This window comes from Diuraphis noxia, unplaced genomic scaffold, assembly GCF_037042655.1.
Source record: "Diuraphis noxia isolate RWA-SAM2 unplaced genomic scaffold, SU_Dnox_SAM2 contig0004, whole genome shotgun sequence".
Classification (NCBI taxonomy): domain Eukaryota; kingdom Metazoa; phylum Arthropoda; class Insecta; order Hemiptera; family Aphididae; genus Diuraphis; species Diuraphis noxia.
In genome coordinates, this window is record NW_028301714.1 from 58,360,661 (window position 1) to 58,387,808 (window position 27,148).

A 27,148-nucleotide genomic window follows, 5' to 3' on the forward strand; every position below is an offset into this window, starting at 1 on the left:
AACTATAGAATGTGAGTGCGGTGTATATATATGTATACCCCGGTGTATACCTTACGCGAGTTTAAGCACTGTAACTAGTTAGTAGTTACAACAAATCACTTATTAGTATATATTATTATTCAAATATTACTATACCTACATTGTAATTTATAATTCCCGTGTGTGGTCTTTTTTTTATAAATTGGCTGGGTATATAAAACTTAAACACTTATCGTTCAAGGTAAACAAATTTATATCGTTTTAGATAAAATCAAAAGAAATTGGAACATTTAATGATGGTTTACCTATTATTTAATCATAAATTTCATGGATTAAGTGGTGATTTTCGTGTAATAAATAATCATTAATATGTACCGGTAATCTATAAGTATTACAACTACATAATATTGCAATACTAGATCATGTAACCTATTGATCTAGTCTAGAGCCTCTAGAGTCATATTAGCCAGTTAAAATACATGTCATCACCAATAATGATGCTGTTAATACTGGTTATTTCCTGCACATCGTAAAAATAAATTTTAATTTTTTACGTCCACCTTCAGAAACACATTTTGAAAGAAAAAACTTGTAACATCTAACTTATAATAAAAAATACTAAATAAGTGAGAGATTATAGATCATATTAATGTGCATTTACACATGTTATTATTAATTTTATACACAATTATTGGAAAGCTTTATTATGTTTCCTATTTATATATAGTTTTACGTTTACTTGTCATACTTTTATGTTTTTATCAATTAAATTCTGTTATAGTTTAATCATTATTTACGTTGTACAATGTTAATACGAACGCCATTTGTTGATCGTTGATATTAATATTATCATTATGCAACTGCATATATTATAGTGCCTATACGTACATCATTGATGGACAATTGCACCATGACCATTTTATCTTGTGCAAGAATACAATGAAAACGTAGGATTGGAGGTCTTATAAATTCTGAATTGATGACTAACGAGTGTGTTTTACGTAGGTACGGTACTATATGGTATGATTATGAACAAACTAAAAATATACAAAACTGTATTAGGATAAAAAAAATACCATGTTAGATTGTTGTAATAAATTATCATAATTATTAGTAATTATAATGCCTACTTCCGAGATCCCTATAATTACCCAATAGTCTAATAGGAAACTAAATCTAAACTAATTATGTATTTCGAATATGAGTTTCGTAGATTCTGATAATTACCCTGATAAATACTTGTTTCATTAGGGGTAAGAGCATATAATATATGACATTTACACGTCTAGAATTTCGATAGCCAATAGCCATTATATTGCGGTGAGGTAGAATGAATGTAATTTCAAATTTTTGTTGGAAAGCCTAGTAGTAAAAAATCACGCTGCGTACTTTTAAATTAAAAAAAAAAAATTAATTAGTTGATATATGCAGGATTTTAGTATTCATTGGGTGAGGTGCCGAGGTAAAATCATAAAATTTGAATTTGTAACATCTAAATCCTCGTCTAAATCTATATTTTATTTATACACAAATATTATACTATACCTTCATCCAAGCTTTCATCCGAGCCTTCATCCATATAGGTACTGTCCAAAATTTCTTATTTAGAATTTGCAGAGTATTATGATATTATATATTATGTGCACTGTTTAGACATAATATAGTAGGTATATTATAATACTATGCATATTGTACATTTTAGTCTCTGAAGTTATAAAAATAGTTCATAATTACCTCTCGATGATCGCTTTCTTGTTAACAATTTCTTGTTAAGTTCTAACCACCTATATGTATATTGTATGTATTTTATAACAGAGAGACCTACCTATTTCAATTAGTTTATGCGGTTGAATGCGCTCTCGAAGTCTTGACACGATAAAAGTCATCTTGATACTATATTTTCATAAGTCTCGAGGCAAGTTATTTTTTGTCTATTGAATGAAAACAATAATAATAATAAATAAAATAATTAATAATAATTGAACTATAGATTATTACAATTTGTTTTTTGTCTCGTTTTTTATCGACACATATTTTATATTATAGTAACTTAAGGTTATGGGTATCATATAATTATTATATGGTTATAAACTTATAACTTATAATTATAAAATATAAAAATTTCATATTTTAATATCTCGATATTAATAGGTAGGGGCAATAAAATAATTCAAAATTCAAAATGGTTTACGATATTTACTTAACGTCTTTATAATACAATGTATATTCTAAATTAAAAATTTGAAAATATTAAATCATTAATTTGTATGATTAACTTATTATATTTTAGTGTTGTAATATAATTTTAATTATTATTAAATACCTACTAAGGTTTATTTGCATTGTGATAACATAATAAATAAACGTATAAAAAGTACAAATTAGTTTGAACTATAATATATTATGCTAATGCATTATTGATAAACATCAACCTATTGACAATGTGCAGTGTCGTAATTAAGAAAAAGCTGGAAGGGGGAAGAAATGCAAAATATTATTTCCATTATTCATTACCTACCTCTCTTCACCTTTATCAATGAAACATGTTTATTAACTATAGAATAAAAAACTACAATGAATTTAAAAGTAAATTATGTTACTATAATTTAGTTTGACGATCCCTTCTTTATATTTTTGAAATTTTCTACAAAAATACAATATAATATGACGATAGTAGGCTATATTATTACATATCCTAGGCCTAAAAAGTTTTGAGTTATAAGTATAAAATGAATATGTTATTTACAATATTGATTTTTATGTTGATGCATTTTAAACAGTTATAAAATTAAGAATAAACTTTAAAACAAGAATAAATGTATGCAATAATTATCGTAGTAATGTATTTTTTTTTTTTATTATTATTGATCTTAAGCCTGGCAACTAAGAGGCCATTAGCTGTTGAAGGGGTTATGAACTGTGGTAGGGGTAAGGTTCTTGATACGGACGATACGGTCGGTTGTTTTTACGGTTGTTACGGTAGGTAGCAAACACGTGTATGTGTGGGAAGGTTTTTAACTACCATGAACCCGGGTGGTCACCCATCCGGGAGCTAGTTGCTGTGGCCGTTACTTCCTCCCAGTCACATTACGCGATTGGTAGCAGTCAACACGCCACGTCAGCCACATGTAGTAATGTATTATGATCAGGTAAAATATGAGTATTTACTGTCAATAATCTTTTATTTAGCAATATTTAAGCATTGTTTATTATACACACACACATATACATATATGTATGATGTGTATTAGTGTATTCAATTATTTTTAACAGCGTAAAAATGTATGTGAAGGGGTAGAGGCATAATGATATATTTTGCATCCCATTAAAATGGCAGGTCTGCAGCTCTTAAAATATAACGTTACAGTCTATTGTTATAAAATACTAAATCAAAGTTCAGAAAATTGATTTTTTCGATATTATTTAGTTTGTTCAGTAAATTGGTGGTACTGGCTATTTAATATGCATTACTATTATATGTTTATTCAAAATTTACATTATCTGATTATCTGCTTTCAGTTATTATTTAGTTTAATAAATATTGTATAATTTACATATTAATATTTACATATTTACTTTAATATTAACCTATTTCGATTTTTGATGTTTATAAAAAAAAATGTTTTCACTTCTTTAAAAGGTTTTAGAAAATTATATTTCATAGTATCACCGAGAATTAATATCATCACATAATTAATTACTCAACGTTATGGAAGATTGTAAAACGGCTAACCTTTGCTTAAATTACATAATATAGTTATCTTAATAAAATACTCATAATTGTGCTTTTTCAGAACTATTTTATTTTGCCACGATAATTTAATTGTATTGTTCTAAAATACTCACTATGCTAATTCTTTGCATCCTAACAACGCGTAATTAAATGAACGGTGAAATGTTCGTCCATCTAAATACTTCCTACATTATGGCAACCGCGAGAAGACTACACACCTACGCATAACTTATAGCTATATATTATATACAGTATACATACACAATTGTAAAACAATAACCATAAAAAAAAATACTTGTTACCATGGGAGTGGAAACTTGTAAACGTTAAAAATACGAGTTTTATTCCAGTCGTTTGAAGTAAAAATTGGATCTTGTGTACATGAATGTATGGCGTTTTAATGCATGTACAATTTATATTCCTGACTTTTGAATTTTTTTAGTACTGAAAAATATTAGAAAATGATTGTGTAATTTGGATATTACTCTCTTATATTGTATAATATGACGATGACGAAAACTATAAGTCTATAATCATACAACGATAAATCACAAATGATTAGTCGTGTGTTGAGTTTATTGTGTAGAAAACGTTTAATGATCTCATTTGTCGTAAGCTTCATGTCACCCCCCCCCCCCCCCCCCCCCAACTTAGGAGTTTCGAAAAAAAATTAACTCCATTCGTTTGTGCTTTTAATCCCGTCGTTTTTAGCTCAACTCCTTCCAAAGTTATTCAACTTACAAAGTCGGAGGGCTGAGGACATGCTTAGTCCCCCACTTCGGAATTTCGAATCAAAATTAACTCCATCCGTTTGTGCTTCATTTGAGCTGGTTTGTGCTTCTAACCCCGTCATTTGTGCTCAACCCCTTCCAAAGTTGTCCAACTTTGAGAGTTGAGGGCTGAAATGTAATCCCAGCTACTTTCCTTTGTAAAAAAAATAATTTTATCATGTGAATCTGATCACAACTGTCCACCTAATCATTGTTACCTCTATTGTCTTTAGTCGTAAAATATTTGGTTTACCAGAAAAACCCATTCATTGTGAATTAGAAAATTTTTAAAATTTTTTTTTTAAGTTTGCGTAATTTTATAGGGAATAAAAAAAAATATTTGTGACTCAACAAATGGACTTACAGCCTAACACTAAAAATATAATTGTAATACAGTTTGTATTTTAAAAAGGTCCGTTCTATGTATTTTGGAAAATCAAACTGATGTGGATTAGAAAAACGTTTTTCAATATAAGTTCTTGATTTTCGAACGTTAAAAAATTAATTTCCATTCAATCGATGAAACTTATGTATAATCAATATTTATATAATATTTTTATAATAATTATATTCTATACCCAATTTCAGACCAGATAAGGACATTTCTAACTAATTGTTATACCTGTTTTGTGTCAATTGCAATGTTTATACTAAAAATAATATATTTAAACATAACTTGATACATATGCATTGTAACAATCTGATATAGTGATGCACCACTCCGATACAACGCTTGTGAAGAGTTCGTTGTCCTCATTTTAGATTTCGTAGTTTATATATTCGAATGAAAGGGCAAGGTTTTTGCATCCCGACTAAAATATTATATTTATGGTAACATTTTCCAAAAACCGTTCACAAATGCTTGTTAAGCAATAAGTTATTTGAAATTAATTGGAAGAAAAGAGATCGTTTTTCGGGTATGTAAAAAGTGTTGCTAAATTTTCAAATCAAATTTAAAAATTATCAAAATTTGCATGTTTTAGTTTCGTACGATTAAGTTTTTTTTAACTTCCTCAAAATAGAATACATTGACAGTTTAAAATAATTGAGTATCATTGTATTGATTACGTTTACATACTTAATATTATGTTCTTATCATTTTCGTAATGAAATCATCCAAGACACGAGCCTATTTAAATACTATCAAATACATAAATCAGTTACAAACAAAGATGAATATTAGCTTATAACAATTTTATTAAAAACCTTTCATTTTTTATTTTTTTTATTTAAAATACATCTACAATCTATAAAAATGTTTGTACAATAATTATATTTGATAAAAAAAAGAAGAGAATATAAAATGACGGTGAATATTAAGATTGGGAAATTATTCATTGATAACACCCAATTAAAAACCAATGCAAAATAATATCCTATTCAAACATTTTTCATAAAGATTAATGAATAAATATAGTATAAAATAATAACAATTTATCATTTTAATTATTATAATATTCTTATTTAAACAATATATTACATTTGTATTTAATACCTTGATATTTCGGCACTCCAATGTTAATTTAAACTGTTTGTTTTAATAAAGCGATTGATAGTATTATGTTTTTTGTGATGTGTTAGGATAAACTGGACAAGATGGGTATTGAGTACACAATTTTATTGTTTTGTGAAGTGATGAATTAAAGTATAAAGTTTTACATTGTGTATCTCGTAATATACATAAAAAAAAAAATTAATGGTATAATGAAAATTTAATTAGCAATTACTTTCATCATCTGGATATAATAATTGGTACCCATCCTACCAACCTATACAATATTCATACTTTCGTAATAAGCAAATTATAATATCTACAATAATATTTTAAATGTAAATTTTAGAGTGTCTTCGGTTAACTTTGATTGCATATTATTTATTATTGCAAGTTTTGGATATTTTTAGTGCAGTAAGTTCCGAACCTAAATAAATTATGAGTTATGGCTTATGATCGATTTGATGTATATTATTGTTTACGTAAATGGAGGGCGATTATGCTAATATGAATATGAATTCTATTGCAAATATTTTACTTTAATTAAGCTATGAAATAATTTTAATATCATATTATTTATATTTTTATTACTTGTTACAAGAATGAACAAAATAAAAACTTAGTTTGTATAGGTTTAACTTATATACTTGATTCACAAATCTATATAATAGGTACATGACATTGTATAAAAGCTAAAATACAATTTAAGCTAATTGAATATTTAAATATAGGTTTTTGTCATTATTATGTTAATAAAAGCAATTTAGTTACCTAAAAAATATTGTTATAAATGTAAATTTAATTATTTTTGCTCATCTAATTTTATTGAATAGAATATTTTAAATCGAAGTGCATTATAGTGTTAAAATTACGACACCAACATACTTCTTTATTCCCATTGAATCAATTTTATGTAACCTTGAACGAGTTAAAATCTATCTCAACATTCAACAAAATATTCATTACTAAGTGTAATTTAATAATTTTTAAATCCATCATAATACGTCTTTTAACAGAATTTCTTATTGTATTACAGTAAAAATTATTAGTTTATAATATTTATCATACTATATTTAACAGTTTACATTTATAACTGATGTAGATTAATATACTTATATATTTAAGTAAAATAATATTTTTCATAAATTCAAAATTCTCAAATTTTCTTTTTTAAAAAACTTAGTTAACTTAATTTCATCCATAAACGCTATACGTAACAACTATAGGTGTATGATTTACTAAAACACCAAGTATTAAAAATGATTAAAATAAATTATAAAACAATATGACTTCATAGCTTATCTTAAACCTATTATTATTTTGGTATAAAATTGGTTTATGTATTATGTTAGACGATTTTCATAACAACTACGATCATCTATGATTTTATACACCTATACAAGTGTTATTTAGTTTAGATACTTGGTTAAAACATGTCTAGCCCATTAGCATAGATACATACACATCTTATCCAATTTAATTATCATTCATCAATATATTTATAGAAATACTATTATATCATAGCAATGGTGCTATAAATAAATAATTTTAATTACCTACTAAGTACAGTAAAGAAGAAAAGTATTCTTGTTAATATTTAATTGTGGTACAAGTATAATTAATAAAATTAAATTAAATTTTTTCATGTATTACCTAATTATTGCATATTTACACTTAACTTTTTAATGAAAGAAATATATGAAATTCAAATTGTTGTATAAAGTTGTGATAAATCCATAATATCTTAATAATTAATTATTGTCGATGTTAGGTATTTGATATAAATATATAATATTAAATAATTTAGTCTTAAATAGACAATTTTTACTATTTTTATTTTTCGTTTACACATAACAAAAATAATTATACTCCGTACAAATTGAAAAATTTTGACTTTTAATAAAAGTTAGTTTCTATTCGCGATTTTGTATGTTCTTATCGTCAGCTACACTAACCGAATTATTTTACGTACCTATTATTATACCAATCATTAAAATGATAATAGTAATTAATGTATTAAAAAGTTGATTGTCGAATCGTAATAAAAATAAAATCGTTTAATCTTAAATAAGGTTATCAAGCTAATAATTAAAAAAATGTTAATTGTATGACAAAATGATTAATGGGTAATGCCTAATTATTATTGTATTTGGATGGAAATCATATTAGACGCTTGTTGTAAATATATAAATGTTTATAAAAATATATTAGGTATTATATTAAATTATAAAGCATGGATGGACTGGAATTTGTCATTGTTTGAGCATAACAAAATCAAGTATTATAAATTTGTTTATGTATGTGCATTGTGAATATTACTGTTAAGTAAAAAATCAGATGATTTAGCTTAAAATATATTAATATCGTCTATAATATATACACATGTATGTATTTTGTTTTAAAAGCGATAATTTTTACTTAAAATAAGCTAAAGAGAATACGTCATCGTGTACAAAGTTTTGATTAGAAACTTATAGTCTTAGTAAATATATTTAAACAAATATACATAATGATTTAATGCAATTGCACATTTCAATACATATTGGTAGACCGGTAGACGGTAGTTAACATTTATTTGAATAAAATACATTTTATACACGACATTAATTGGTGCCACAAGAATATTTTTAATTGATAAATTATACAGATTTCTAAGTATCATTTTTTTTTTTCGTGATATCGTCGACGCTGCCGGAACTGCTTTCGCATTACGTCGGCGTGGTTTCTAAGTATCTAAGATGTATCTACCTATAATACAAACATTTGAAATTTGAACAATATTTATACTAAATAATGTTTTGTGACTATGGATATTCATATTAGAGTATCCATCTGTTATTCTTTATACATATTTCCGTACATATTTGTTTATCATTAGTCATTACCAAAAATATAACTATTATTATTTATTTTTAAATGATATGCATATTTATGCTATGATTTATGAAAAGAATTAAACACGTTAAAAATGATATGTTTGATATGTATTTGATAGTACGGTATGTACTCATATAACTTATAACTTATCAGAGTATATTATTATTTTATCTATTGATTATAATTTATAGAATATAAATGTCTCTCATTCATCTAAATGCGTATATCTAACAATATAATAAAATTAATACTTGAATGATTTAAAATTTTAAATAGTAGGAATGTTAGTGTAAATGTTTTTATGTGGCATGTAGAAATCTATTTACTTTATGGTGACAATATTATAGTGTGCGTGATTGTGCTACAAATATTTTTAAATGATAGTTGGTTGTTGGTTATATTCTTTTACTATAATATTGGCCAGTCTTATGCCCAGGAGGTCCTCTTAAAATTTTGGATTAAATTTCCACAGTATTACGGTACACTATAATATGCAATAACTAAAAACATTGATATACCGGCGTGTAGATCAAATCTGCACGGTATACTGTAGCTGCAGAAGGTGTGCAACTGCAGCAGTTGCACTTATAACTGCTGCAGTATACCTACCTATTTCTAGCGAGGAGACATATTTCCATAGGCACTACACCGGCCACGACTGGCCGTCGTCCTTTCTTCGCCCACCGCGGTCGCTGCAGAACCAGTATTACGCGTCAGACCCGTTGAATTCCCTTTATTAATGGTCCATCGTTCGCCCGTGACATTTCACGGTGTTCGGTTTTAACGCCGTGTTCACTACCTGTAGCACACATTCACATATTATTCTGACAGAACTATAAATGAAAATAACAATAATATTTATTGTATGCTTGTGCCACCGATAAATGGGCGTGTGTGTGTATACGTATCTGATCTTCGATCTCCTAGAGTGCCACACAAGTGCCACAGTGTTTTTTTCGCTCCGAAGAAAAACCACAAATCGGAGGTAAAAATGGCATAATATTGATAATAATAATAATAATAATTTTTCTACCGATTCGGTCGGCGTACACTGAGCACACGCAACACGACCGTCCGTGAAGCCTCAATGTTTGCATACACCCAGTGCCCAGTGTCGCATTAGTTCGGGTGACTCCTTCCACTTTGGTCGTGTACCGCGCGTTTATATGGTATGATATTGTTTTAATTATGATCAATAGTAATGCATTGAAGCGATTTAAAGTGAGTACCTTGCATACCTACATGTATTTTTTTCTTATTTTAATTTTTTTTATCGAGCCTAAGAGATTGTTATTATAATAATATTCGAAACACATTGTAATGAATTATTATAAATTTATAATATAATATGAACCTAATAATATCAAAGTTATATTGTGTATATTTCTTATATTATTTGAGATTAAGTCTTAATAAATATAATATTATTATTTCGGTATTTAATTCATTTCTCTTACATCGTATAATATAATACACTAAATATATTATGTATAATTATGAGTAAAATGACCTGAATTTGATTTGAAAAATATTTGAATTCAAAATTCGAAGTTAAATTGAAATTATAGTTTCATGATTTATAATATACTAATTGTCTAAATGTTATATTTAAACAATTAATTAAAATCCATATTGTACAATTATTTTGGTTTATGGAAACTGTTACGTAAAGAAAAGTAAAAAACGTTTTTCCGATGAAGTTAGATAATATACATATATAGTTACTAGTAACTAGTGGATAATTTTTCTTCACATACATATAGTAGGTAGTTACAAATAGTAGCATTTTTCCATTAATTTTAAATCAACTCTTAACATTTACGTGTTTGTTAATATCTAAAAAAACATATTTTTATTTTTATACTATGTTAGATGAAATGAAATGTAATGTATCAAATTTGATTTGAAATAGATTGTTCTTTAATTGTGTTAATATCTACTTAACTACTGGTATTTTAAATTATAAGCCAAATGTAACTATTAATAATTACTTTAATTAATGCTATTATATTCATAGTCAGTACCAACTACCTACACAACGAACGTCATAAATTCATAAACTTGAACATTTTTTACTAACCTAAAAGTTTTAGCCATTTAAGAAAATCAGAGTCACAGATACGTGACATTGCCAAATTCAGATAGTTCCTATGTAAAATACTAAAATTGAAAGCGCTGCACTGTTGAGAATTATCGAATGAACACGCTCAAAGATTTTACGAGAGTATTAACAAGGTCTTGGTACACCGCACGTGTTAATAGGGTATTTTTCATTTATGATTTTCTTAATGATAAACTTGATGATCGAGCATAACATGTGCACAAAAAATATTTACTGATAAAATACAAGCTCATAAAGCAAATATTTGTTCATAAGTAGATACACAGATTTTGTAAGAGTCCTATATATGTAATGTTTAAAAGTATGCCAGTCATATAGGTTAGTGTACACATAATTATGTTTAGTATCTACAATACGTAATAGTTGTCGTGAAAATTAATATTTTGTTTCGAATATTTATTTTAACATGGTGAGTATATTTAAAATATATTATTTGTCCAATAGCATAAAAAAACATTTTGACATAAACTTTTAGTGCATAAATTATTATGATTAGGTAGGTGCATCGTAAAAATAAATAATATAAATTCAGTAAAATTTTGTCGCTTAGATAGTTATTGTGTGTAGTCATGCAACACATATTATAGCAATTTATATAACTAACATAACGTTGTATAATATAATGATTATTGTGTCAAGTATATCTCTATGATTTGTTGAGTTTTAAACAAGGAAAATAAAACAATTGTGGATAATTAATTTGTTTGCCCAAGTGAACTTTCTGGTACTTACTGACGACTTAGTACTTACTGCTTACTTATAAATTTAAAATAAAAATATATACAGCTAAAAGATATTTTTTACAAAACATGATCCACATTTTGTAAAATAATTAGTTTCATGAAAATGACAATATTCAAACAAATAATAATAATATTAAATATCTCACCATATTGGCAGATACTTGTATACTGTGATATATATTACGAGTATATACTAACAATAAAGATGTCTTTCATTTATGGTGCATACACTTCATCAGAGCCTACTATTAAGCTTGTATAATATAGGTAATTTTAAAACATATTTATAAAGTAATTGTTATCTTATTTATTGAGTTTCCTACGCTTTAAACTGTCTGAGCTATTTGATTAAATTTTATTCAACTGTTTTTTGAAATATCTACATAAAACATAATGGGTAGCGGACACTTCAAACAAAATCAATTAGAGTGAATTCTATATATTTGTATTTAGTATTTAATTTGTTTTGGTAAATTATAATATGTTATATAGCTTCTACTTATATCAATAATTCCAGTATATGGACGAGTCATTAATGAATAATATATGTACACGATCTATACATTTACATAAAATTAAATCTGATTTTATAACTTTGAAAAGTACTTATACGCATAACCCAAGTAGGTATTTTACAACTCATAATTTGATAATTCTTAAGAAATACTGAATAGCATAATGATAATTCAATATATTATATTGCACTATATTACTATATTATTAAATGCAGCCATGTTCTATTTAGTACTAATATAATAAGACAAAATTACAACTATCTATACATAAATATATTTATAAGTATAAAATAATTTTAAATAAATCAATAATAATAATATATTACAATAATTACAGGAAACTTTTTGCGATGAATATACCTATATATTGTCACAGATATTGATAAAATTAATAGTTGCACATATTATATATTTACTTTTTTTAATAATTGAACAATTATAATTATAATGTTTAGTAAATTTATTAGACCTCTTAATTATTATAATATGTTAACGTAATGAATTATAAGTGTTACTAAATTTCTAAGGTATACATTTAAAATTTCATGTTTTAGGTTAATTTTATTTCGATTAAAATCTTATTGACAAGTTAGTATAAATAAAAATTATAATACAAATAATTTTGCATAAATTATAAGTTCAAATGTAATATATTAATAGTATTTTAAGCCAAATATGGTTTATTATATAAGAAGTTCTTATACATTATACTTGACAAATATGTATATATATTATACATAATATAATATATTTTTTTGAATTACAATTAACTATCTATCAACATAATGTCGATATTTAGTTCATAGTGAAAAATAGAAATTATCAATACATAAAACATGCTGGAAATATTTTATGAAATGCTATGTTATAGGGATTTGGCTAAATATCGTGAAAACATCATCAACTTCATATGTTTTTGGTTCGGACACCCAGCAAGTAAAATATATATATTAATATCCATTGTCCTATAAGGTAGTAGATTAGACATTAGACAGGAAGAACAAAATTATACTATTCGTATATTATATTTATATACTGGTTTTCGGGTTTAATCGTGTCTACTGCTGCTGGCGATACATATACATGTAATTGAGTAATCACACAGAACATTCATGATTTTTCGAAGAAAAAAAGAAAAAATAGGTGTTCACAATTTTGATATTTTGATGAAAGTGTAGTGTAAGAAATTAAACGAGCGATCTTCTTTTGGGTGGTCTTGGCAGTTGGCGTGAGAATATATTATTTAAGTTGCATTGTATTAAGCTCGATTTTAGCATAATAATATACTTTGTAGTGTAGGTAGTTATAAGAGGTGTTATAAGAAGGCACGATTAATTGTTTACATATTTCAACAAATAAATTTGAAGCGTTTTAACTAATTATTAACTGGGTATAATTATTAAACAAAATAAAAATATTCTTATATTTAATAAAAAAAAAACAGAGCTTTTAATTGTTTTTAAATATTTTAAATCTAGTTTATGTAAATAATAATATAAAAAAAAATTATTTTCAAGAAAAAGAGTACATTTTAAAACCATTTCCTTTTTATTGGTTATACAATTAGGTATATAATTGTTCTTAAGCGGTAAATTGTTGCCTTCCTATATGATTAAATTCATTAAATGAATGCAGTTGGTAATTCTTGTAAAATGAATACAAACTGGTAAAATGTTATTTATTTTAATATATATATTTATTATTCATTATCTTTTCATTAAAATAAAAAAAAATATTATCTTTATTAATTTACATGATAAACATACCTATCTAATGTGATTAAAATGTTTAAATGTACCTATATTCTAAACTTGAATTTTTATTTAATAAAAATTTAAATTTCTAAATAATTGTGTAAAAAATTAAATGTTGTAGTCCTGACTCCTGATATAATCAAAACATATTTAACCTTATATACTTATCTTACTTATACATATATTATAATTACTACGAAATAAAAATATATGAAGTGATTTTTAAAATTTCATATCATATCATAAAAAATAAAAATTCTTATATAAAAACCGTTTACTAAACATGTTTAAAATTTGAAACGAAATATAGGTTGTTATTAATTCATTATACATTTTAAAATATATTCATGTTGTTAAAAAGTAAACCTGTTCAGTTCATTTTGTGTGGTCGACTGCTTTTGAATGACCATTAATATTAAGAGTAAGTAAAACAAAACAAACATAAAAAATACTGATGATGATTTATAAATGCTTCATCATAAACATAGCAAGTTTTCTTAGAATCATGTATATCCCACTAGTGAGATACGTATCGGATGAATGTGGACTTAGCGACTAATTCATCTATTATTTCATATTTTGATACAATCTAGAATTATTTGGTATCAAATAATAAAATTCATACATTTAATTTAATAATTATTACAGTATTATAAGTGTAACATAATTTTAGAATTTAATTATAATTACGATGAAAAACAACGAAAAAGTAGTAAATCATTAATTGGTAAATAAATATGTAATCTATGAAATATGAAAAGTCTTTATTATTATAATAACTATAGTAGTATATTACATAATATTAATAATAATTAAGTTATTTAAACATATTATGTGAGCTAAAAAATCGTAACCGCTAGAAAATATTTTTGGACGTGTTTAATTCATAGAACATGGATGATTATATACCTATTATAGACAATTAAAAATCAGTGAAGTAAAGTACCTATACCTATGTTATCTTATGATTCCATAAAGACAAAAAACTATATTGGTATCTATATAGTTATAGTTATTATAATATACTTATTCAAACCTAATTAAATTTAAATAGGTATATTTTAATAACTATACCCGTGTTCTGGTTACCTAGAAATTTTATTAGATTAAACCACCTACTATTACTCAAAACACACATACTCACACGTCATATATAAAACACATTATTTGTAAAATTTCTAAAACATAAAAGTTTGATATGAAGTAAGATACAGATGATTGAAAAAAAATCATAAAACTTTCTAATCAATGTCTGAAATCTATAGAATACAAGCCTCTAAATGGAATGGATTTAAAAAGAAAAAGAGAGATTATTAGATTCCCGTGGTGGGGCAATGCGGTAAGCGTTCGTGGATAAAATCACAGGACGCCGTGCTTTTTAAAAATTAGGTATTCATTTTCATCACTTATAATAGAAGTAAAGATTTGTACGAGCGTGTGTAACGATGTGTCAGTAATTTGTTTAACTACGCGCAGGTGTATAAATATGTTAACCGCGAGAGTGGGCGTACGTGCGATCGTTGCAACAAACCCATGGGTTTTAATAATATAAATCATTATATTATTGTTATTGTGTCACGGTCCATAGATCACAATATTATCAGGGTTGTAATATAGCAGTGTGCCTAAACTATATTTTATTCGTACCTATAACGTCATAATACAGTTTCATTGTTAACCTACATGCTGCATGGTGTAAAAAGAGATAGCAAGAAAATATTATGTTAGGTTAAACCAGAGGTTCTCAAACTTTTCATGCCAGCCCCCTTTGATCAACCCCAGACGTGAGTTCCTCTCAAAAATAATTTTAACATTTCATCAATCTTTTTTTGTCCTGCCAGTACAATGTTGATTTTTAAAATTTTCTTGCACTCCCCTCCCCCCATATAACGTTTTCAGGGGCTCCGGAGGGCGTGCCTCACACTTTGATAAGCTCTGGGTTATACGATGCGGTATAAGTATATATGTATATATATAAAATCACAGGATTCCGTGCGGATTTAATGGAAATTTGTTTTGTTTTTATATGCTATTGGTATCTGCAAGGATTCATTTGAACACGTGAGATTTGACAGTAATTTTTAACTGCGCGAAGGTGTATATATATGCGTTGATTGAGCGTGGGTGTCATTAGATTTTAACAATTTATATTGTGTCACGGCCCATCGCATAATCAGGGTTGTGATAAAGCAATAGTGCACCTGAACTATAATATACTTACGTAGGTATATCTAAAACATCATATTATAACTACTTCATGGTAAACTTGCACGGTGTAGGAAGAGAAAGAATGATAATATATTATACAAAAACTAGAAACGTGTGACCCTGCCGCAATTTGATATTTCACGATGCATTTTCACCAGGCGTAGTCCGTCCTGCAGTGGCCATTTATTCGTCCTTTTATCAACCAGTGTTATCGTAGTAATAGTACAACAACTTTGACCTTGACCTAATATGGAAAACGCACCCACACGTCCTGTAGGTACACCGCGGCACCGGCGGCGGCAGATTATCGAAAATGTGCCCATTAAGGGCCGCCGCGTGTAAGTTTATACGTTATATGGGTATAGGTACGCCTCATACGTGTGTGGCGGCGGTTTTACGTGGCTAATTAAAGTAGGTACACGATATAATATAATTTTAAAAGTGGCACCGATTGACGTGACACGATTGTGATCTGCCTGTATATTGCAAAAACAGTGTATTTACGGTTACCTATATACCTATAACTGGTCGTGACGTGAGGCGCTTAATTAACATCATAGCGCGACTACTCGTTGGAAAACATAATATTGTATTATATATAATACAATAATATTCTAGATAGTACTTATTTAACTATGTGGTAACCGCGGTATACATACACATCACTGCGTCACTGCAGCGGAGTGTTATTCGCGCCCAGAAAGAACGCGTATCGGGTTCATTTCCTGTATTTTATACACCCCACCCCGGAAACAAGACGTACAGTACTTCCTCTGTCGTTCTTCCGCAATCAGTTGTATTTGATTTTTGACAATTACATTATAGTAATGTACTATAATATATAATCTATATGCATGGTACCAGCCATATTGTCACGAACAATATTGTTTTTTTCTCGTGCCATAACTAAAATGATAAAGCGTGAAAATTGTCATCAATCGGTTTTCATATCTATATATTAACGCTTTTATTATTTATATTATTATCTATAATAAATACTTATTATTTATTGGGCAATAATATTATATTATGCGTATTTTCACCACCATGCAGTTATGGGATCTCATGATTATTTTACTTAAATCGCTCAGCAATAAATAACCAATCTGCACCAATTTAATACAGTCAGAATATTCACCGAGCATCATGCGCCCCAAAAGAGTCCAGTGTTCAAACAAATTACAATTTTCTTTTTTAAATTTAAAATAAAAACTTTTAATGAATTTTTAACTAAAAATAATTTGTAAATTATTGTGGATTTATGCTCAACTTATTTTTTTTTAATTTCCCCTAATAATCCTTTACGATGAACCTTGTATTATATATTTTCAAGTTTTTCGATCGAATGACAATTTTTTATCGACAAAATTTCATATGATGCATAAAAACAGCTTTCAATATGAATTAGATAATTTTTTAAATAGTGTATAGAAATGGTGTATAGAAAATGCTTATAATATAATAGGCCAGTGAAAATTGCATGTAGCTACGGTTAATTTGTTTTACAATAAACCAAAAACTAAAATTGATTTTGTGTAAAACTTCCAGTTTTTGCTTAATTTTTTTTTATTGGTTTTTTCGGGCTTTTAAAAACTATTGAGAATTTTAATTTTTAATTTAACGCACGAATGCACCAACTAGATTCACTTTTCCACCTGAAAAGGTACTGAAATTAAAAATCGAAGCATAATTTTGATTAACTATCGTGTACTTAAAAAAAAAAATTTAAAAGAAAACAAATAATTGTAAAATCAATAGGTAGTTACATGCATTGTTTCACTCAGAATCTACAACTTTCCCCGTAGTTATAATGCGTTCTGAGTATTAAAATACATTGCTTGACATTAAGACGCACCATGATTAACACAAAACCTCGTGAACCATTAAAAAACTCAATTCGATAGGATATAATATAACGCATAACAACAAAAATAAAATCAGAGCTGCCTTGAGAATAAAAAATATTAAATTATTTATATTTTATATTATGTACGTTTAAAATTAATTTTATTTGCGATTTACGAGGATTGCAAAAATGAGTGACAGTGGTATAAACCCGTCACCCGAGGTCACAACTGTATTTCACTTTTTTATATTAATATTAAAACATCTCGAACAAAAGATCATTATAACTGATTGTTTAACAGCAACACGTATGTAAATCCCTTAATGATTTATTTATAATACTTCTATCGCTATTACTACTACAAAGGTATTAAACTTTAATATGATAGGTATAGTAGGTATAGTAGGTATACATATGATTACTGAATAGGAGTGAACGAGCAGTATCAATGAACTCTACCTCACCTCTCGTCAAACGTGTACGAAACAAGGAGGTGCACGTTGAGTTTTTATGGCATCCGAAACCAATTTATTTAATTTTGAATGAAACATTTTACATATAGGTTTCTCGTCCAGTTATTAGTGGCCATTGAAATTATTATATTTTTAGCTTTATAATTAGGAATTAATTCATTAATAACAGTTAATATTGATATGGTTATACTGATGAAACCTTATACGATTGGTTTGGTAACATGTATAGGTTTTTTAGAACCTGAGTATAATATTTATATAGGTGCACATTTACTTCTAACTCATTAGAACATAACCTCATTATGCTGTACTTTTTTATAAGTATTGGATCAAAGTGTTATAAAATTATTTAAAAGCAATTCTTATTTAAAAATTAAACTAGATAATACTGTGTATATTTACTATACCTACATAAATGACGTAATGTTACTTTTATTGTTGTTAAATTTTACGTTATTAATGTTTATATTAATCTCGATTCTTCGCAAAAATTCAATTTTAAATTTTAGATGTTTTTAGGAAATGTTTTTTTTTCTGTCAATAAACTACTCAGAAAATATATTGTTTTATACTATTTTATTTTCTATTTCGACATTCACACAAATGTTGTCATTTGTGTTTTAACTGATTTGTATGAATTATTTTTTCCATTACTTTTCATTTATTATAATTTGATATAACCTATATCGTTTGAGTTTCGTGACATCATATTATTTTTCAAATTATTTCTAAATAGTTCATTTTATATACTCGTACCAGTTCCGTGTTGTGTTTACGCATGATCTAACAAAAAACATTGTATCGATCCCTCACCCTTTTCATGATTCTCTGAGTAACTTCTATCATTATTTGGTTGCCATGCAGTTAGGGTTTCCCAAAAATAATAACTATATGGAATAAAGTTTTAAATTTGGAAAATTCCTGAGTAGCTCATTACCATGTTGAACTCTAATAAAAATGTATTAATTCAAAAATTAAAGTTTGTTTAGGCGTTACTATAAAAAACGAAGTGTACACATAAAATCATTTAAAAAATAATACTTTTTATATTATAAACAGTATATTATGAAGTGTATTTCTTATATAGCTATTTATTTTATGAAAGAACCACTTTTGAAATAATTTTAAACAATATTTATTTTGTAAACAGTTGTACTTTATATTTTATCCAATTTGAATAACCAGTTTTGAAATTATTAAATTCCATTGAAGAAATTATTGAACGCCTGTGACATTATGCTCGAGTTATTGTGTTAAGGTACGTACCTTAATATTTTAATTTATCATTTGTTACATTAGTTACATGATATAATAACAGTTTTTGATATAATAGAACAAATTTTTTATACAAACTTAAAAGTCTAAAAGTGTTATTACAATATATAGGCTGCAGTGTTGGGAATAAAACGCGCTTGAATTCAAACTCACATGCATGTGCGCAAATTCCAAGAGTTACATATTGTAAGTTATAGGGATTTATAATGATAAACATAATGATACAGTCTAGTTTCACGTCTCGTTAACAGTATTTAAAAGTATTTCCAGGTTACTGACCACTGAGTAATATAATATGAATTAAGTTATGGAGTATAATATATTTTTGGGGACATACTATATGATATGTGCATTTGCCGTCTCGTTATTTACTAAATCTCACTTGCAGCGGTTTTTGCACAATTTATTCGTGCAATAATCGTCTAACACTTCTTAGTATACGTTAACATTACAATATAATAATTTAATGCACAATATCATTGACGCATTCAGTGTTCGGCTTTGCTGAGAATTATTCCCAGTGGACCGGTCACGTGGACGGGTGTGGCGATGGGATAAGTTTAAAGTAATAATATTGAACCAGTCGAATACATCCCCGTACATTTACAAGTAGTAGAGAGCCGTTAACGTGCCCGATAAAATAATCACTGTTCCGTGGAGACGACCCCCCTTGGACCTGCCATTATTATAGGTGTATAATATACATTACAAACACACACATATACATACACACAATAAGTACACATCCTATCGACAGGATGGAACGCCTCCGGTCATAAACTATTACTGCTGCAGGTACATTTCCAATGTGTACACAACACACGAGCCCGCTGTGGACTAGACTCAACGCATGCGTACACCTACACCTAATTGCGTTTTATAATATAATATTAATTTTCTAATATTTTCCGTGTGTATATATATCTTAAAGCCACCGACTCTAATGCGATGCCCTTTTGTACAGCCGCCCGTATATACACTATAATAATAACAATATATTATATATTTTATGGTAGGTACCTAACTATATTTTACGTGCGGCTCCATATAATTCACGCATCTTATATCTAATATATATATGCATCTCAAAATCACAATTCTAAAAGCGTTGATAATATTTTTCTTACAGACTTATCTTCTTTTATTGTATCGATAGTTTTTTAGTCTGATTTAATGTAAAGGCGCCTATATATGTATTGCCGTTGGACCTCCTCCCACCAAGTACCATAACAAATTGTCCCATAAGTTACAAACAACACAAAAGCAACTATAAACCTACTTTCTTTATCTAATAGGAATGTCGTGTCAAGCAATACAGTTAAACGTTTGTTTAACGTTTGCACTTTGATAGTAATATAAACACAAGTCAGATACATTGCACATAAGACATTAACTCGCGGAAATAAGTTGAAATTTTAAATTCAACCGAAGCGCGTAACTCATTCATTATTAATGGTAATAAACCGACATAGAAAATATAAACTATCGGAGTGCGTATGCACGTGGATCCGTATTATAATAGTATGGTGCAGTATAATGAATACAAATCTGCGAATAAAATTAGCTGAATGATCGATTGCTGAGTGAAAAGAGGAGAGGAAAAATTGTCCCAATTCTGATTTCTGGCACGCAGTAAGTATGTGTTAATTTAGTGACTTATTATTTTACATTTAGGTACAGGGGTGCCGGTATGGCGGTACTATCATAAATCATAATATCTGCGGCCATATTCGTTAAAAATACTTTTAAAAAGTAAATAAAATACTAATTGACTAGTTGTACTAAAAAACTAATAATAATAATAAAAAATTACTAAGATTATTAACATTTGTAATTTGTAGTTCGTAGGAGTACTGAAAGGGGTAACATTTAAGTAGGCAATGCCATACAAATGATGACATTAAAAAAAAATAATAAATACATTCTCAAAATAAAATAAAATACAAAAAAAAATTTATTCAAATAAGTACTTATAATTAAATATTTATCAAGAACGATTGACCTGTCTTTGTAGTACTTATGCTAATTTCAAACTTTAACAGCGTATATATATAATATATAAATATATAATATTATTGTGTTTATTAAGTCAAAAATTATACACAACGTGTATTATAATATAATATAATAGGATCGAAAACAAAAATATGTATATCAATAGAAAGTTCATCAATAATATAGATATTTTTATATTTCATTTTGAATAAGTTTTTTTTGTGGATTACACTAAATTAAGTCTTAAAAAAAATTTATATTTCTTGTAATATTATGGAAGTTAATAATTTCTCTAAAAAAATATGCATTTTAAATTAATAAAGCATAGTAATTTATTGTATTCTGTAATTAAGTAACTATTATCGTGCCTAACCACTTATAAAAAATGAAAATGTTTCAAATTTATATTATCATTATTATACTACGAAAAAACAACATAGTTAAGTCAAAATATAAATCACGACCGCGACGACGTGCCACTATGATACCTATATATATGCTCTATACCCTATACCAGATAGTTGAAAGATAAAAAGAAACTATTTTAAATTTTTTATCTAATAAATGCGCAAAATTGAGCGTGGAATTTCAAATCAAACCAAGACTAACAATAAGACGTATTTGACTTACTATATTTTTTATACGAATTGTGGATTTGATCAGTATATTAACTGTCTTTATTGACGAATAGTGGCTTTTGACTTTTGAGTTTTGATGAGCTATCAGAATAATAATGATAATAATAATAATAATAATGGTAAATAATATAATCGTCATGAATAGGTGAATAATTGTATAAGGTTATGGTTCTGTTAAGTTCGATACAAATCGATTATGGAAATTAAATTTTAAAATGTATCTATTCATATAGGTTGATATTCTTTTGTTTTTCCTTAAGTAAATATTTGTAATTTTACATTATTTATTTATTTATTTATTTTATAAAAGATTTTTTTAGAATTGTTACTGAAAATTAGTAAAACAAGTTTAAAAATATTTACATATGATAGGCGTACCTATATTTTGTAGACACGTCGTGTATAAATTGATTTCATTTTGAATTTGGATAACTCCCCCCCCCAAAAAAAAAAAAAAAAAAGAATTTGACTCATTCTTAATGTAAATATTATGTATATACATATTACAGTATACTATAGTTACGAAAATGAATTTAAAACAAGTAATTTGTTGACGGAGAAAAACACGGTTTAATATAGCAGTATCTGTGCTCTTATCTGTATCTACATTTTTGTGCAAGTATTCAATATCCTTATACTTAACAATCATAAGTGAAGATATAAATGACGATTTTCTTTTGATTATATTAGGTATATTATTTATTTAAAAAAAAATGCGTTTTTGCTGTGGACGAGAAAGTTTGATTGTCACCATACATAAACAGGTTCCGTTAACGTAATATTTTCTGAATTAAGAGAATGATAAAATAGGTATATATAATATGATATACATTTATATATATTATGTGTATTTTTATTTACTTGAATTAATACTTAATAGTGAATATTACAATAATTATATATATATATATATATATATAATGGATACGATATGCATTCGTGTAAACAATTTATCAAAGGTGTGACCTGGAAATTAACAAGTATTCCTGAAATGGGCCTGGCCAGGTCTCAAACACACTGCGACTCGGTAGTTGTTGGTAAAGATGAAGTAGAATGCACAGAGGAATTTCGTTTTGGACGGCGTGCCGTCGTCGTTGATACCGTCTATAATAGGATTATTTATTATTATTATTATTATTTTTAACTGGGCACATTCGTCAAACTAGAAAAAAAGCGGCGCTGCGGTGCAGTTGTGTCCGAACATTGATTAAAAAATAAATATGTAATTTATGAATGACAGTATATAAAAAGGTTAACCGTTTATTAGAGCCGTATATTTATAATATATTTTATGTAGGTATACTTGTTTTGTTGATTGAAAACTACGCGTAGCCGGCAAATAATATTTCATGATTGTGATGGTGTAAATTACACATCATAATTTATTTCACTTATTCATCTTTTGTGAGTAAAAGCTTTTTAACCTAAACTAACCGACCACAAAAAGTCAATCGTAAAATACTGCAGTTTTATATGATTTACGACGTGATCTTGATTATATAATATGACAGATATACATATATATATATATATAGTAAAAATGACGGATTTCATTGTTTTGACAATGTTTCTTTTTTTCGCAGGTCTAACCCTCAAACGCACAATGCGCGGAATAATAATTATAAAATATTATTGCATTTTTTGACAATTGTAATGCGATTGTGATTCTGTACCATAGTTTAATTATAATATGTGAAGAAAAAAAATAAGAAATAAAGAAAACTTCATGCATGCGTTGCATTATAAAACAAAGCACGTGATGTGTTTCGGGTAGTATGTACGTGTACGTGTTATGTCTATGTTTCAGACGCAAAGATGAATTATTATCCCATGTTATAATAATATATTATTATTATCGTGTTAGTATATTATAGAAACGTCACTCTCCGAATATTTGTGTGTTTGATGATTTTGATTTTCGACGATCTCGAAACCACCCTGCCCGTCCTTTGTCCTTGGTTATATTTAATGGAGCCTATAAAATTATTGTGTAAACGGATCTTCAACGCCCCACGTATAAAGAGGGTATAGAATCCTAAAAAGTTGTAACAAACCTAATCCTGATAATTATATAGATACACTCGATTTTTGTATTATATTTTGTAATTAATTAAAATTTTTAGATTTGGTATGTTTATCGTAAAAAATATGAAAACAGTAAATTATTATATAATTTTGTGGGTAAATTGTATAAGTAATTAAGGAGGTAACGAAAACGATTGATAAAATGTAGTTAAATGTATAAATGTATCTACTCGACCGTTGGGAATACTACAGAACGCTGCTTATTAGCATTGATTAAAAAATGTCGATAAGCTTCGTATTATATAATAAGAATAACTCTGCAGGTCTTTCTCGAGAGAAACGGAACAATTTTAAATGACTCTCTTAAAAGTAAAAAAAAAATAAAATTAAAAATTTCAACATAGATTCCTTGTCGAAGACAAAAAGTAAGTATAGTTGCATTTCATGATGTGTTGAAATCAATTTCCACAGGATTTTATTAGTCCATATAATAATACCTAATCTAATAAACGTTAGGTTACATTCCTGAAATTGTTTGCTAGAACTGACATCTCGCTGGAAATCTTAGTAAGACCCTTTTCCGAGCCACGGCCAATTTTTAAGGAAGTTTTTTTGTGTCCTAATGGACACAGTGGCGGTTTTTAGGGGGTGGGGCGAAGGGGGCGCTCGCCCTCCTTGGATTTTTTTTGTGTCAACTGTTATGTTCTGTAAGTTATATATGCAACTATTATGGAGGGTGGGGGGCACAAAAATTGAAAATAGCCCCCCCTTGATGTTTTATCAAAACCGCCACTGAATGGACACACAGTTAAGTCCAGTGGACGTGGATTTTGCGTTTATATCGCGTGTTCAATAGAACAAATGGTAAATTAATGATATACAACATTATTATGTATATAAATTATTGCCTGCAGCATTATTACATCACACTGTATAAGATATATTATATTCGTGTAAACGTTACCCGGGACTGACAATTAATCTCAAAAAACAATTTATATTATGATAAGACTATATCTTAGACCCTTACTTTATAAAAATAAAAAAAATGCGGGTCGTCAAAATTTTAAAATTTTTCAAAATGGGTCGTTCTGTGAAAAGTATGGGAATCTCTGGTTTGCTGTATTTACAATAATAAATCATGCATCACAAAACGGATTTCCAGTATATATAAATGAAAAAATAAAGAGTACTTATATTTATTATTATGATAGTGTCTAAATATTGTTGATCTTGTTTGTTTCTCATACAGACCACCGAGAGCACCGCCCGCACCGAAACGGATTCACCAAGTCCTGCGGCCGCCACGTCGATGATGACCGCGACTGGCACTGCGGTCGGCCACTTTTACCGCCAGTTCTCGAAAAAGAACAACAAGAAGAACAGCAGCAAGAAGAACAGCAACAGCAGCAGCAGCAGCAACAACAACAACAACATCAGCAGCAGCAGAAAAACACATCGTCAGGACGTGTTGCTGGCCGAGGAGACGACCACGCCGTCTTCCACCGACTCCGCACCCACCACCGATGTCACAATCACCGGCGCCGTCACCGCGGCGGCGGTCGCCGCCTTCGATACTACCGCTGTCCCCGGACCGAACCGGCCGGAACGCGTCTCGGACCAGCCGGCCACGGCCACCGCGGCGAGTAACCCGCGCCTCCGGCCGGCGCTCGCGGCCCAAGTCGTCGACGCGCCGCCGTGGCTGGTGGCCGACCACTTCGTCACCGAACACGTCGTTCACGAACACGTGTCCGTGGTTCCGGAACCAGATCACGCGGACCCTGTGGCGCCGGACGATCACGCCGCGTCGTTGCAGCCAGGCCCTGCGACCACGGTCTGCTGCAAATGCCCGGCGGCCACCTCGTCGTGCGACCACGTGAGTTGTGCACGTAATAGTAGCACGTTGTTACTTGTTATTATGTTAGTTATGTATAAATAGGTATTAGTATCACAACGTTTAGTGGGTACATATTATTACCTCCATGTGACGTGTGTTGGAGGTTGAACTGCGCGTGATGTTACATTGTGTTTTTATACGCTGTATATTATGCTGATACAGGGTGCCCCGTCGACGACGAAATACCTGCAGCAGCAACACAGCGCGTTTACCGAATTATTTGTTGTTTTGATAAAACCATAACAATCGTATTTGTTTATATATACAATCACGAACAAAGTAGTATATTGAATTGAGAGTGGACGTCGTACCCCAGTCGTAAGTAGTGTAAGTTGTTGTTATCTCGGCCCAAAACGAGTTTTATAAAAACTCTAACGAGAAAAAAAATTCGCAAAATGAAGTTATATTTAAATTTACTGCTAGTAAAAAAACTCATAATAAAACAAACATTTGAGAATAAAACCTTTCGCTCGAGCACAGTTTATATCATTATTCTCCACAATAGTTTGATAACATGCACATTTTCTCTAAGTCAACTATATTATCAATAAACTGTATTAAGAATCCGGATCCAAAATCTGAGATCAAATCTAGGATTTGATATGATGTCTTACAATAGTTGGGGTAAGACAGATTTTAAAACGTACAATTTGAAATGCTCATGACTCAATTAAAAATTAAAATACAAAATAAACTTTTTGAGGACACTGTACAGATAATATTTTTATAATTTTATAATATAGGTCAACTCACTCTGAAGTCTGAAAATATTAAAAATAACATAGTAAAACGGATTCCGCTTGAGG

General features: G+C 28.3%; 1 protein-coding gene across 1 annotated transcript in view; it reads left to right on the plus strand.

Annotated features, from left to right (window-relative positions):
* LOC107173255 (puratrophin-1) overlaps positions 1–27,148 on the plus strand; it is a 186,078-nt gene that overhangs the window by 1,807 nt on the left and 157,123 nt on the right. The window contains exon 2 of the mRNA XM_089225794.1: positions 25,698–26,321. Within this exon, the coding sequence (XP_089081920.1) occupies positions 25,698–26,321 (624 nt within the window). The remainder of the gene's footprint in view (positions 1–25,697; positions 26,322–27,148) is intronic.